The 13724-nt window shown below is 43.1% G+C and overlaps 1 protein-coding gene across 2 annotated transcripts in view; it reads right to left on the reverse strand.

Annotated features, from left to right (window-relative positions):
* Positions 1 to 4740: 4740 nt before the first annotated feature.
* Positions 4741 to 13724, reverse strand: part of SGCG (sarcoglycan gamma) — a 383560-nt gene continuing 374576 nt past the window's right edge. For both annotated transcript variants that reach the window (XM_075337388.1, XM_075337389.1), the window contains exons 7-8: positions 10621 to 10744; positions 4741 to 5543 (exon numbers count right to left, since the gene is read on the reverse strand). In XM_075337388.1, the coding sequence (XP_075193503.1) occupies positions 5367 to 5543; positions 10621 to 10744 (301 nt within the window). In that variant the 3' untranslated portion in view covers positions 4741 to 5366. The remainder of the gene's footprint in view (positions 5544 to 10620; positions 10745 to 13724) is intronic.

The raw sequence follows: 13724 nt of genomic DNA on the forward strand, positions 1-13724 counted from the left end.
AAATGGAGAAAAAGACAAAATCTGAGCCACAACAAAGTCAAAGGTTGCTGGATGCAGGTCAGGCAGTAAATATATATAAAAAAGGTCAAAATATCTCAAGGGCTAATCTGAAAAAGTATTCAGGGATTTTATAGAAGAGTGGACATGAACATTGCTAGGTCAGAACACAGAGTAAAGCTACCAAGTGCAGTTGTGATGATGTTTCGATTTTGGCCACAAGGTGTGGCAGTGATGACGTTTCAGATTTGGCCACAAAGTGCAGTTGTGATGATGACGTTTCAGATTTGGCCACAAAGTGCAGTTGTGATGATGACGTTTCAAATTTGGCCACAAAGTACAGTTGTGATGACATTTCGATTTTGGCCACAAAGTATAATTTTGATGACATTTCAAATTTGGCCACAAAGTGCAGTTGTCATGACGTTTCGATTTCGGCCGCAAAGTGTAGTTGTGATGACGTTTCAAATTTGGCCACAAAGTGCAGTTGTGATGACGTTTCGATTTCGGCCACAAAGTATAACTGTGATGACGTTTCAATTTCGGCGACAAAGTGCAGTTGTGATGACGTTTCAAATTTGGCCACAAAGTGCAATTGTGATGACGTTTCGATTTCGGCCACAAAGTATAACTGTGATGACGTTTCGATTTCGGCCACAAAGTGCAGTTGTGATGACGTTTCGATTTCGGCAACAAAGTGCAATTGTGATGACGTTTCGATTTCGGCCACAAAGTGCAATTGTGATGATGTTTCGATTTTGGCCACAGGGTGCAGTTGTGATGATGTTTCGATTTTTGACATAAAGTGCTCTTGTGGTGACGTTTTGATTTTAGCAAAAAAAGTGTAATTGTGATGACGTTTTGATTTTAGCAAAAAAAGTGTAATTGTGATGACGCTTTGATTTTAGCCACAAAGTTCAGTTGTAATGACGTTTCGATTTTGGCCACAAAGTGTAGTTGTGATGATGTTTGGATTTTGGCATAAACAAGCATGTACCATCAAGAGGAACAAGGGAGGAGAGAGAATCCAGCTCCGATGTAGTAAAAGTATTTTCTTTATTCAAAATTCATAAAATGAAAATCTGACCAAGTGCAGAGTATAAATACGCTTAACGCGTTTCGGAGAAGAACAGACTCCTTATTCATAAGCAATATAGCTTATATTGCTTATGAATAAGGAGTCTGTTCTTCTCCGAAACGCGTTAAGCGTATTTATACTCTGCACTTGGTCAGATTTTCATTTTATGAATTTTGAATAAAGAAAATACTTTTACTACATCGGAGCTGGATTCTCTCTCCTCCCTTGTTCCTCTTGATGGTACTGATTACTCAGCTGTGGAAGCCAAACCACTTGTTCCTTGCACCGGACCAGAGGCTGGAGATACCTGCTCTAGAGTGGTGAGCTGAACATATATTTATTTGTATAAACAAGCATGGTTTTGATTGTGTTTTTTGGTCTGCATGTTGTTAGCCAAGGCCATTATCCCTTTTTGCTCCACATTGATTAAATTTGGTACATGAAATAAAAAAACGCGTTACACCATGCTTGTTTTTATGGCAGTTTTGGCCTGCATCAAAACTGGCCCAACTACAATGTGTTGCATTACCTGAAATGGATCCAGGTTAGGTGCTTTAGGATAGTAGCAGAAACAATATCTGGCAATGAAAGGAAGGTACATTGAGGATTTTAATTGGGTGCCATACGTGCCTATTGGCTATTTATCCTTTCTCTTGACGCCCCTGCTGACTGACACTCCTATTACAAAAGATGTGAGTGAGGAGCATCTCCTCATCTGACCATTCATTAGCCCTCGCTCTATCTCTGCAGAAATCTCTGGCTACCATCAAGGACAGCTGGCAAGCAAAACAGCAAAATTGTCCACCCCAAAAATAAAAGTCTCATTGACAAATTGTGAGTGAATTACTGATTGCCATGAGCGGTTGCTGGGGTTTGCTGCAATGCCGATGAAATACTGTTTAGTTGTAGGGTACTGGGACTAAATTTATTTTAGGGTTTGAATTCTTAATAAATTTAGGGGTCTAATGTGATGTGAAATGTCAGTGGCCTGAAGAAGGATTCAGGTGGGCTAATGTTGATTCAGGGTTATAATGTTGGGATGTTCTAGGAGTGTGATGGAGTACCCAGGATTACTGGAATAAATCTGTGCTATAGGGTGTCAACAATAAACATTCATAGGCGAGCATGAACTCTAAACAAGACCAATTGTAGTTGACAGCCATGTTAAGCCAAAAATTAGTAAACCACAATGAATTATAAGGATTATAAATTCTACATATCTCTAAGTCAGTTTGGTCAAGTTATTAGTAGGAGAACTTTTTCGAAGTTACTTTTCCTTGTAGCTGTGATGCCTTTATTTGCATCAAATTTATCAAAGTGTCCCTAGGTCTTAAGGTATTAGACTTCTGTGTTGATATGTTACTTCACCCTTATTACTGGAGTATACAAAAACAGGTGCGGTTCTGCACCCCCTCGTTATACCTTGAAATGGTGTAGGGAAGGCGTAGGTAATGCTAGGGTCTTTATCCAATAGCACGCCGGTCATGGGTGCACGTTGAAGAGGGAAAAGAATTCCAATATGAGTCTTAGGAGATCAGAAGCCAACGGCACAATCCATTCGATATCCAAAACGTGCTTTATTTAACCAAGAAGTGCATTGAAAAGCGGGGAGAGCAAGGTGCAGGCCCCCAGGGGATGATGACCGTTTCGCACCTCCTAGTGCTTCCACGGGTCCACTCAACCCGTGGAAGCACTAGGAGGTGAAAAACGGTCGTCATTCCCTGGGAGCCTGCACCCGGCTCTCTCCTCGATTTTTAATGCACTTCTTGGATTAAATAAAGCACGTTTTGGATATTGAATGGATTGTGCCATTGTCTTTTGATCTCCTGGGATTGTTATTACTGGAGTGCATCTGTGACTTTTTAAAAAAGTCACAATTAGTGATGGGCGATCAGGGTCAGTACTGGATACCTAGTGTCCGTGCATGGACCCCGAACACGGACTTCTCTTGGAAGTTCGTGTTACTGTTCGAGTTTGGCTACCTGGATAATGATAGAAATGAAGGAATAAAGCAGGACCATTATACTTACCAACCTTCCACACGGCGGCAACACTACTTCTGGGTCCGATCATTAACACTTATACATATTCACTGCTTCTCCTGCCCACCGTCAGTGCCAGCCTCTGTGATTGGCTGCAGTCAGACTATGCCCCCACCCTTTGTGATTTTTTGGAATCACACACACTGTATAAGTTCCTATAGTGGTGTGAAAATAAATAAACACATTAAAAAAATGGCGTCCTTCATATTGTGATACCCAGCACAGAAAAAGCATACGGCTACAGGCTGCAGCCCCCAGCTGTTGGCTTATCTGGCTGTGTATCAAACTAAGAGAGCTTTTATTTTTAATTATTATTATCCCTCACATTTTTTGACAATTCATAAATCTGGTGAAGACCTCATTTTCACAGCTAGCCATGCACAATTTTATGGAGAGCAGTGTATAATTGCAGAAAGTAGCCAATTTTTGAAAACTTGCTGCTTTTTAATGCTAGAAAACTGCTGCAAAAATCTTAATTTATGCCTTATAATATGATGTGAAGAAAATTAAGACTCATTTCACATTGACCTGCTCTATATACTTTTTTCTGTTAAAGAACCTGTAAAAAAAAAATCCCCCACAATTACCTTAGGACTTGTGTCACATGTACTGAGTTTCCCCGAAAATAATCCCTACCCTGAAAATAAGCTCTAGCAGAAGCTTTCAGCAAGGCTTAAATATAAGCCCTACCCCGAAAATAAACCCTACCCTGAAAATAAGCTCTAGCAGAAGTTTTCAGCAAGGCTTAAATATAAGACCTACCCCGAAAATAAACCCTAGTCATGGTTCAATAATAAAGTGTCCATGCAGCTAAAAACATTAAAGAATAATGCAGGACACTTCATTATAGAAAGCAGATACCCTGAAAAGAGAAAAGAAAGAAGAGAGAAGACCCCGCGATCATACTCACTAGGTGCTGACCGGGAGCAGTGGAACGCATCAAGGACATGAGGTGGAACGCATACCCACACACATCAGATCGCACACACATCAGATTGCACACACACACTCACCACATCCAGCGATATCGATTGCTTCTGGACGGGAAAAGACCTGGGATGCTGTGCAGTGGAGAGCCAGGACCTTGGGTAGAACGCATGGAGGACCGAGTGGTGGAATGCGTCACAGAGAAAAGAGAGCAGAGAATCTCCTGCTGGCTGGAAACAAGTGGTATCACCGGTTGTGGTGAGTGTGTGCGCGCGTGATTGTATGTGCGATCTCATGAGTGTTTGTGTGTGTATGAGTGTGTGCGATCTGATGTGTGAGTGTCAACCAGAAGGATAGGAGGATGACATGGAGCATACCTGCTGGGAGCACCCGCCGAGGATTGCAGGAGGACCTGAGAGCCACACAGACGCCCGGGGTCTGGTAAGTATGACGATCCTTGGAAGAGGTATCTGCATTTTTTTGGTGGGTAACCTTTCCTCCAACCATGTTCCCCGAGAATAAGCCCTACCCCATAATAAGCCTTAGTGCTTTTTTCGGGGCAAAACAATATATAACACAGTGCCTTATCGGGGAAGCACGGTATTGCTATATATTCCCAACCGTTCCAATGAAAACCCCTAAAAGTAGCCAAGAAAAGACCAATTATGAAGAAAAATTGAAATCTGTGACCAAATCTAAGAAAACAGTGTGTTTATTGTTCTACCAGCATGTTACCTGTTTCTTCAAATGCCAATTGAAAGATTTAAAGATCATACATAGAAAATTTACAACCCAATGAAACACACATTAAAAACAGCAGACCATAGGAGATATATTATTGCAGTACAGGTTGCATAGTATATTGCTGGCACCAATTCATTTTTTAGATATTGGAAACAGGTCATTGAGATCGAATGAATATAATATAATGCATACTGTAAGCAGAAATGGACTTAAATTTCAAGAAAAAGTTACAATGGGTTTTCAATTAATTACCCAGTTCAACAATCATGGAACAGTTCAGTGACGCGACAAAATTCTCATTTTATTAGGTGGCCGAGCTCCAAAAAAAATCTCCATCCCATAATTTTAGTTAAAGACCAACCGATGAGGATTCATTTCCAAGTCAAAATGAGCTTGTGCTGTTTTACACCGGCTAAAAAAATATTGTAAGACTCTTCTTAAAAGTTTAATTTTGAAATACAAATATGCATCCCGACGCGTTTTGTGATTTTAGTATCTAAATCCTTTCAAACAAACAGCAGAAAGTCACCAGTTGATATAAAATGCACGGCTACTATACAGCGGCTTAAAAAAGTCCCTCATTGACAGTCTCGGCTGTATTCCTGGCAAGTGGATTTTGACGCGGCCACCGACAGATACAGTTTTCCATCTGGACAGACACATATTTCATAGAGTTCCTGAGAGCTGTCAGCTGAGTTAGTCTTTGTACCATGAGGCAGTTTGGGTAAAATTATTTTTTCAGCATCCAACACCACCTATGTTAAAAAAGGAGACAAGTGTTACTATAAGAATCACCATATCCATTAGGTATATGCAGATATCTTAATATGGAATATCAAAAGTTAACCCCTTCATCACTAACAATTCATGTCCTATATGCATATATCTCAGGGTTACTTTAAAGGGAACCAGTCACGTGGAAAAATGCTATTAACCTGCAGATATGGGGTTAATCTGCAGGTTCATAGTACTCTAACCCTGCCTGACATCTGCACATTAAACCCCACTACTGGGAGGAAATGAACTTTAATCCTCCTTGCAGCCTTTTAGTTTCAGTCACGAGGGCAGCACCGGCATGGGTTGAGTCACTGTACTGTGTATGGAGCTGTGCCCCTGACATTGACTAACAGCCATTCTGCATTAGATCCAGCTGTCAATAAGTGCAGGGGGCGCAGTTACAGCTGCTGTTCTCCATACACAGAGCAGTGACTGAACCCACAGCGGCGCTGTCCCCATGACTGAAACCCGAATGCTGCCAGGATTACAGTTCATTTCCTCCTGGCAGCGTTCCAGTTTCAGTCACAGGGGCGGCGCCGGCATGGGTTCAGTCATTGCACTGTCTATGGAACTGCGCCCCCGACACTAACAGCCACTCTGCATTAGACCCAGCTGTCAGTCAGTGGGAGGGCAGTTACAGCTGCTGTTCTCCATACACAAAGCAGTGACTGAACCCGCGCTGACGCCGCCCCCGTGACTGAAACCCGAATACTGCCAGGATCACAGTTCATTTCCTTTTCGCAGCGGGCTTTGCTTGGTATAAGACTGGGTAAGTCGAATGTGTATGGGAGGGCCTTTAGGAATGATGGGGATCCCCATACTCAATAAACCATGTGGCATTACTTCCTAAGTAAACCCTTAGGCTCTGTGCGCACTAGACCATTTTACCCGCGGATTTACCCGCGGATTTGCCGCGGAAATTTCTTGAGAATTGTCTGCAATCTTTGTGCAGACATTTCCCAGCAAATTCTGAGAAAAAAAAATAGCTGTGCGCACACTGCGGATTTTTCTCAAGAAATTTCCTTGAGAAGAATTTCTCGAGAAAATTTCTTGAGAAAATGAGCATGTTCATTATTTCCGCAGGTACCCTGCGGATTTCGGCAGTACAGCCTGCAAAATCCGCAGGGAACCACCCGCGGGAAAATCGCGGCAAAATCGCGGCTAATCCGCGGCAAATCCGCGGCAAATCCGCATGCGGATTTGGTGCGGATTTTTTCCGGAGGTCCGGAAATCTTTCACTCCCAGAAGTTTCTCAAGAAATTTTCTTGAGAAACTTCACATTTCTAGTGCGCACATAGCCTTATTGTGCACACTAATAAGTGTTTCTGCATTCCTTAATTAATGAAGGATATATGGGTCTACAATAGGCGTCAAAAGAGTTAAAAAAACAAAACATGTCACTACATATGTATGACAGTCCCTAAGAAATTCCAGAAACGGTGATTACACCTAATTATCATGCAGATATCCAAAGACAAATGTGGGCATCTTAAACATACCAAATACCTATGATTGACATTCAACATATTTGTGGCGTAAAAAGTTAAAAGGCCTGAATAAGTTCACTAGCCAGGAGGGTAGGAGCTTTCTGAATTTCTTCAAAAGCAAAAAAATGGACTTTCAGTTGAAAGACTTTTTTTTCCCAGGACATTATAAGTAATGACATTTTAGAAGGCGATATCCCAGTGTGACTTCTGCAGGGCTTCATAATGGCCACAATCCTATTATTTTGCAGTGCGAACATAAAAAGTGTCAAGTGCCTTGTTCATCCTGGAAATGATTGATGGGTTTGTAGAGAGCACTGGATGCGCAGCACTAGGATGATTTATATCCGGTAATGGCTATATATTTTGGTAAGAAAACGGACAGAGTAAAAAAAGTGTATTTTAATAATCTGTATGAATAATTGAGATAAGTAATAAATATGGTAATCACATGTAAAGCAGAACTTTAAACATCATTTGTTTTAATTTGTACATTAAAATTCTTGTCTCATTTTCTTTTACACATATTAGGTAAATGGTTGGATATGACTGAGTTATTAGCTTTGCATTTACTTTATTTTAGCTCTTTATTTTAGGACCAGAGGTGTAGGTAAGTAATACCAGCGCACAAGATATGCTCCAGGCCCTATAACAGATTTTTCTTTTGGGCTCAGGAGTTTCAAGTTATTTCTCTATATAGTATTGTACTAACCAGGCCCTGTGCCAAAATTTAGGAACATGCTGTTCAAGGATCTATCCAGTATAACACCAATTAGCCTAAGGGGTTGTGTGCAATTTAAAGGGAACTGATCACCTCGGTAAATTCTATTTACCTGCAAATATAGGGTTAACCTGCTGGTAAATAGCGTTACAATGCTGTCCATCCACCTTATGAAAATGCGGCTACTGGGAGGAAATTAACTTATTTCCTCCAGGGAGCTCCTGACTTTCAGTTAAGAACATTACAATGCTGTCCAACCGTCTTATGAAAGTGCATCTACTAGGGGAAAATGAAATTATTTCCTCCAGGGAGCTCCAGACTTTCAGTCAATAACATTACAATGCTGTCCAACCGCCTTATGAAAGTGCATCTACTAGGAGAAAATGAAATTATTTCCTCCAGGGAGCTCCTGGCTTTCAGTTAATAACATTACAATGCTGTCCAACTGCCGCCTTATGAAAGTGCGGCTACTGGGAGAAAATGAACTTATTTCCTCCAGGGAGCTCCTGACTTTCAGTCATAGAGTAATTTACAGAGTGGCTACAGTCACTGCTCACAGCGGAGGCTGTAAGCACTTTGATTGACAGCTCGCTATGCATAGACAATCTGCAGGGCCGGCTGTCAAGAATATGTTGGGTTGGAGAGAAGGAAATAGATAGAAAATAATCCAAAACAAAACATGTTCACCCGTAGCCTTAGTGTAATTATTCAGATAAATAGTGTTTTAAATATTTTCAGGGAGAAAATCAAGTTATATTCTCCCTGCAGCCATTTGCTTCCAGTCGTTGGAGCAGCATCAGGACTATGAACAGTCAGTGCATAGCACACAGTGGGACGTGCAGTAATAATGCCCAGCGCTCCTTGACTGACATCCTGCTCTGCACAAACCCTTCCCATATGATGGTTTCCACCTCTTTGCCAATAGATTGGGTCAACGAGCAGAGTACTCGAGGGTAGTCAACTTGAAGAGGCACAAAATAACACAGGGTTTCCCTGCCCTATAGAGATATATATATGTGGGGTTGCGAAAAGAGGGTGCCAATCTGTAGCGTAAAAGAAACCCGCTTTAAAATTGTGCACACAACCAGTTGAGCAGGATGTCATTAAAACAGCAAGAGGAGTGATTATGGTCCCACCCACAGTATAGAGAGCACTGACTGTTCTCAGCCCCAGCGCCACCCCGATGATTGGATGTGAGTGGCTGCAGGGAGAATATAACTTATTTTTCTCTTTGTAGCTGCACTTTCTCTGCCACTTATGTTTTAAATGTTTGTTTACAAATAACCACTATGGCTGCAGGTAAGTATCATGTTTTGGGTTTTTTATATTGGCAGGTTCCCTTTAAGGAAGACTAGAAAGAAACTGATGGAAAAAACAAGTTGAGTGGGTAAACTCAGAAACATGGTCTCCCAAATTCTATATGAATTTCTTTTGAAAATAAATTAAATTATTTATGGTTACTTTTCCATTGCTTAAAGGGAATGTGTGTTACGGGGGTTTCACGCTTGACAGACTACCTTGTGATGTCTGGCTACAGAAGGTCGCTCCAATTGGCTGTAGAAACTGCTCCTTGACATTCCTTTCCTTGGTGTGTAGTTCTATGTATTTTCTCTGTCAAGGTTAACTTTCTCCCTTTTGGACCCTGAATATTTTGGTAGTTCAGCTGCAGGTCCTTATCTTCTCTCCTTGAGTCTATATATTTCTGCATTCTCCCATGGTTTGTTGCCAGTGATAGTTACTTCTTAGTTGTCCAGATTGCAAGCAGTCAGCTTGAAATCTCTTATGGAAACTCGAGGTTATGTGTTGCTGTTTTTCTCACAATATATTCCTGGATATACCGTAAGTGTCCATTTTGTATTACCTTGTTTGTGTATTCTTTAGAACTTAGAGGCGTTGACTAGTGCTCATTCCGCCCGGTCACTGCTTAGGGCTTATTGCAGAGCCAGCTACGGCCTAGGTATCCTGATCGGCAAATAAATGCGGAACCTATCTAGGGACCTCAGGGGAGCCTGGAGTCAGCAGTAGGTTTTCTGTAGGGGTCTCCATCTTCACCTTCCCTAGTGTCAGAGTTTCCCTCTTGCTCCTGCATTTGGCCATTCGTTTGGTGTTCCACCATACCAAGCGTGACAATGTGTGATTAGAAAAAATGACTTAATGTTTAAACCAGGTTGATATATTACATTTATTTTTTAAAACATTTTTTAATTTTTTTTTAATTCTCCGAAATTGGAAATTTTACCATTTTCACACTCACCACTAAGTCTGATAGTAGACTCACATTAGACTCTGTAGACATCACTTTTCAGCAGTCTTATTATCATCCCAAAAATAATTACAATGAGAGGTAACAGCTTTATAGTCAGTAGATAATACAGGATCCACCGCTTACAATAGTTAAAGGTCACAGCTCACCTCCTCATCCTCCCTTTACAATAATCTTTGCTCAGATCAAAGTGGCATTTTCTGATATCATGTTTCCTGTACATGGATTGTCCAACTAAATACAGGGATCCCAATATTTAATTTACTGTCTATAGGATCAGTAGAGAGAGGTGTTCCGTCAGTCCCACAGAGGTGAAACGGTGGTCACTCATATACACTATTGCCTCATTTACGACTCCTTTTCTAAGAATCAGTCAGGGCCAATTTGGTAAGGCCCTTAACGATCATATAATTATCACCTATCTTCTGAACCATTGGCAGGTCTGCCATAAACCTACCTGCGCAAATATGACATAAAGAACATATATTCATTCACCACTTTGCGATGAATCACTCTTCCCTCTGAACCTACAGGAAAGCATTTTCCCCTTTTCCTTATTGTCTAAATTAGCTATAAAAATCACAAACCATTCCATCGTTACTGTGAAATTTGATATCTCTCTGTGAAATAGCCTCAATTTCTCCAGTCTGAGCCTTGATGTAAACTCCTTTGGGGGCATCCATGCTCAAGGATCGAGTGGGAGATTCCAGTCTGAAAGAATAAGAAGAAGTAGCAGCACATATAATATAATACTATATGTCATTTACTTTACCGCCTTGGATAAGCTAAGGTTTTTTCATTGTTTGTATTAGGATGACATAGGCTTAGAACTAAATTGTTCCTAAAGTCATCCATTGTTTAAAAAGCCTCATGGCTGCTTTCTTACTTTCTTCCAAAACAACGTCTCTTGTTCATTAGTTATGTCTGGTATTATAATTCTGCTCTACAGAAGTGGATTGGACAGAGCTATAAGACCACCTACAACCTGTAGACCAGTTGTAACACTGTTTTCGGTAAAAAAGCTACCATGTTTTTCTACTTCTGGACTGCCCTACTTGAACAGTCTGTGACGCCCTGGACTAGTCAGGTCATCACATGGTTCTGCACAATCTTTCTCTTCCCGTGCAGGACTCAAAACCCCTATGGTTCTGGGAACCTAACCTGCAGTACTGCCTCCACAAGCATTCACAAATCATAGTGACACCCTGCACCACACCTGCCAGGCACACCAGTGAGCTGCTTAAGCAGAATAGGGCCGTCCACCTGATGGGAGGTGACAGACAGAGCAGTGCTTATCCTCGAGCTGTGAGGAGCTCGGAGGGAGCTGGGAGTTGGAGCTCCCAGAAGAGAGAAATTCTAGGTTGCAGACAGTGGTTTGGACCTTAAGGAGTTGGACCCCCCGGTCGCAGGGGATTGAGGCTAGGTGCCTGGGACTGGTCTTGGTGGACGGTCAGTATCATAGGCCTAATTACCGGTCTGGGACCGAAGGCACATCGGGGTACACGGACCCTAGGTCGGGGAGAAGCTGCAGGCAACCTGGCAATTAACCTGCGGACGACAGGACCTCTATGGACTGTTCCCACCAGCTCAAAAATCGGGGGCACTAGCACAACGAGGGGGATAGGGCTTTCCAAAGAAGAGGCCCACTAAAATCCCAAGCGTGAGCTCCTGAGAGCAAGCTCCTCTACTTAGCCACAGTGGGGAGCGGGGCCCGGAAAGCTCCAGGCTGACTGGCCACAAGAGAACATCTAAAATTTTGGTGCCAGGAGAGAGGCCACAGACCACTAAGCAGTTCTGCAGGGGACGGAACCTGGACGAGCTCCTCCCAGGAGACAGCGGCAGTCAGAGACTTGGTTCACCCGGTTGTCAGCGTCTGCTTATTTGCTGAGTGAGTACCAATTGATCCCTGCAACCAGCTAGCCTGCGCCTCCCCTGCACCCCGCACCACCATCCTGAGTCCTGGGGACATCCCCTACCCGTGGAGGGCCACGTCACCTCGCTGCCCCCTTCCATCACCCCGGGTACTTCCACCGGCATCGGCAGTATTCCCAGTTACCGTACACCACGGGTGGCGTCACGAACTATACATATCTCCCCTGTAAATAACCTCTTCATCATTTTGCAGAGTGGCCCCTAGCCCACGGGTCCGGAGGCCCTCGAGCCACGAGCAATCACCCCCGGATCCGAGCGGTTCGACCGCTGCAGAGGCGGCACAAGTCCATAACGGTAATGAAAGGTGGTAAGACTCCTGCAGGAATTTTGCGCTCACTCATGAATGCTAAATCTTCCTTGAGTTTAAACCTCTTTACATCCAACACCAGTTGGTTGGATTTTGTAGAGTAGCTGCAATGAATGGTGAAGAGTAAAGTTGAGGTTGGATGGAGAGACAGTAATCACCACCTCTCTTTCAATACCGATCATGCACACTTTATCACATTTGGAAGCACCTCTATAGGGCATGGAACATATCAATCACCAATTGGTCCATGATCAACCCTCATGTTCCCCAACATCTGCTATTAGGGAACTGTCAAGGGACCTACATGTGAAGGAGTCATATATCTCAAACCAAGAACAGATCCTCACGCGGATAAGAAAAGCTATTCCTAAAAACAACTTTAGGAAACTAAGAGACCTCCAGTCTCTGGTACTAAACATTAGATGTCTTCATAAAACAGGCCCTATTCATAGAACCTTAGCTGAATATTTGGAGTAAGTGAAGAGTATAACTTGGATGAGGATCGCAACATAATGCTCAGACTGGCTGTCAGCTCTCCAGATCTGAGAGTCTGTACAGCTGTACAGGTGCTGTCACATTGGGGTCGAGAGAGCCGATGGCCAGTCTGTGCATTGTTGTTACGTCACCACCGGAGTCCACTCCAGTGACTTCTACTTTCATCACCAAGCGATGCCGTGTTCCTGCCATGGATGGTGCTGGTGATGGGAGAGGAGTCGATGCCAGCGGCACTGGTGGGCGCAGGCTCCGATCATCCACTGGGCTGGGTTATCTTGGGATCTGCAGTACCACTGGCTGACTATAGGTGGCGTGTGTCTTCCAGCTGAAGTTGCCATCATTCAGCTACAGCCAATGGGAAGACACTACACCCTTCTTAATTCCCCTCCTGTCTGCTGACCTCTGCCAGAGATAGTTCTGATATTCTGGCTCCTGTTCTGTTTTGTGATTCTGGTGTTCTGACTTTTGCTTGTGTTCTGACTACCTCTCCTGTCTGCTGTTTTTGTACCTCGCTGCCCGATCCGGTTTCGACCTCTGCTTGTTTCTGATTATGTCCTTGCCTACCAATTCTGTCCCTGTTCTGCAATTCCTGGTTTGACCCTGCTTGTCGACTACTCTCTTGGACTGCTGCCTTCCACAGGTAGTGAACTCCAGGGCCCTGTGTAATTCCTAATCCCTGTATAGGGGTTAAAGGGTTTCAGGGTTCTGGGGGTCCTGCTTGGTGAGTGACTTCCCTGTCCATTACAGCCCGTCTTAGTCTGTGGATCCAGGAAGGCATTACATTTGTATTGCGATCTGCTTCTGAGTTATACGGGTGAGTGACTCTTCCCTAAATCAGAGTTCAGCATCAGCTCTCACTTCGCTTGAAGAAAGTGAGCATTAAGCAGCTGCTGATTGGCTGCAGGACTTGTGTAACCTCATGCAAGTCCTGGCAGACCAGGCGTCCAACATCATTGG

Source organism: Anomaloglossus baeobatrachus, chromosome 2, assembly GCF_048569485.1.
Source record: "Anomaloglossus baeobatrachus isolate aAnoBae1 chromosome 2, aAnoBae1.hap1, whole genome shotgun sequence".
Classification (NCBI taxonomy): Eukaryota; Metazoa; Chordata; class Amphibia; order Anura; family Aromobatidae; genus Anomaloglossus; species Anomaloglossus baeobatrachus.